General features: G+C 38.0%; 1 protein-coding gene across 3 annotated transcripts in view; it reads right to left on the bottom strand.

Moving 5' to 3' along the window:
• Positions 1-518: 518 nt before the first annotated feature.
• Positions 519-2045, bottom strand: part of MEIS1 (Meis homeobox 1) — a 137619-nt gene continuing 136092 nt past the window's right edge. For all 3 annotated transcript variants that reach the window (XM_021716660.1, XM_008066223.2, XM_008066222.2), the window contains one exon: positions 519-2035. In XM_021716660.1, coding sequence (XP_021572335.1) covers positions 1752-2035 — 284 coding nt within the window. In that variant the 3' untranslated portion in view covers positions 519-1751. The remainder of the gene's footprint in view (positions 2036-2045) is intronic.

The following is a 2045-nucleotide window of genomic DNA, read 5'->3' on the forward strand; positions in this document are numbered from 1 at the left end:
TCTTAAACATGTTATTGTGTACCATTTAGCTAGCTGCTATGCAGAAATTCTGTACAGCTGTTCTGGAAAATTGGTTAATAACCAGTTTTATCCAATGAGAACATACAGCATATTTATAAAAATTAGATTTTGAAGTCTGGTCTCCTCAATTCCTGTAGTTAATTTCCTAATAAACATATAACACTCCTTCTAGGTAACATCTTTAGTAAAAGACTTAGCTTTGTACTTAGGTTTGCCATTATATGCAAAAATAATTTTACTGATATTAGATGAGTAATTCTTTTGGATGCAATTCTGAGTCTACAGTTAGTTTAGTGCCTCTAGGCCTCAAATTTGCTGATATTAGGAGTTCATTAAGTCAGCTTAAAGAAATCAGAGGTTATTATTAAATAATTTGCTTTGTGGTTAAAATTTTCAAATACATACGTGGCTTGGGAGCTAAAAATTTTTATATTTACTGCATTAATCATTCAAATTTGGGGGGCAGTATACAAATTTTTCAAGCAGTGGAGTCAGCATGACAAAAATAATCTTGTTTTTATTTTAGATTCAGATTTCATTACTGCACTCAGACGACTACAACTGGGCTTGGCGTTATTATACAATCCAAACTGTTTCCGTCAGAAACACTAAGACTCAGTGTGCAATGATTGTTATTAATAATTAGCTCCTTGGTTTCTTGATAGAAAAAGGCTATCAACAAGCATTTGTTTATCCACAACAAAAAGTATAATTAGCTTATCCCACTTAGTAAATCTTGTATGCATGCCAACTCATACCAAACTGCTACTTTTACAAAAAAAAAAATTGCAATAATACAGTTCATTTTTCCAGTCCTTTTTGCACAAAATTTATTTACAATGTCTACATAAATGCTCCAAGGTGGGACCATGAAAAAATACACACATGACCGATGCTTTGCTCAGAAATAAAGTCAACATATTAAAAATAAATCTTCAGTCTATGTTTTTGAGCTGCTTAAAACAGGAAGTGATGTATAAGGTGGTGGTTGTTGCATGGGGACAATGATGCTTGATGTGACAATTAGGCTTCTAAACACACGGCCTTTTGGTTTCCATGCCTCCTCCTACCAGTCTCCTTAAGACACTGCCTGCAACAGCTGATTAATCATTGTTGATGACTGCAGTTTTTCCCATCCTTCCCGATTTACATCTGTTCAGGCCAATTCAAATATGGTGAGTAAATGAATTAGACATGCAAATTCAAGCCCCAGGCTAGAGAGAGGGAGAGAGAGGAAAAGAGAGAGAAAGAGAGAGAGCGCGCGCATGGCTGAAATCCTAGGCGAGAAGAAAGATTCTTCTGCCTGATAGTTATTTTAATGCTCTAAAAATCCTGCAAATCAGACCTTCCTGTCCCTTGCAGGATAACTGTAAGGCTTTTTAATGTAAGGAGGCTTCTGGAGGAAGTGAAGAGCTATGGAAACAACACACATAGTGTGGAAAAATTTCACATTTTTTTTTAAAAAATCTATAAGAAACAACGTAATATGGATAACAGTATAATAGCATTTACAATATTTCACTCTTTGTTCTCTTAATGTCTTATATAGTTATTTAGCATGTCCCCCAAATTGACTTCGGTTGGTATTTCCTGCTTTTTAAGAGTCCCTATGAAGAATTAGGGATGCTCCTTGGTCCAAAGTAGATGCCAAGAATGGAACTCCACAGTCATTGCAGAAAAAACATGATTTGAAATCAGTCACCATTGCAGACAATGCATATTCCCTTAAGCTACTGAGCATGAATGTCCATGACTTGTCCACTCATTGTTGGGTCTCCTGTATTAAGAACCGTGGGGCTTGATGCTGACATTGGCATTCCAGGGTGGGGCGGTCCTCCATGCATCATCACTGTTGGGTGGTGAGGGTGTCCAGGAATGTACGTATGCATGGGGGGCCCATGACGCAGCTGAGCAGGATGGGGGGGCATCTGGGGTTGGGTATAACTTGGCTGTCCCATACTCACACCCATTGGACCACCCCGGGCTACATACTCCCCTGGCATACTTTGCAGCCCTGTAGAAAT

This window comes from Carlito syrichta, unplaced genomic scaffold, assembly GCF_000164805.1.
Source record: "Carlito syrichta isolate Samal-C Ts95f unplaced genomic scaffold, Tarsius_syrichta-2.0.1 Scaffold308858, whole genome shotgun sequence".
NCBI lineage: Eukaryota > Metazoa > Chordata > Mammalia > Primates > Tarsiidae > Carlito > Carlito syrichta.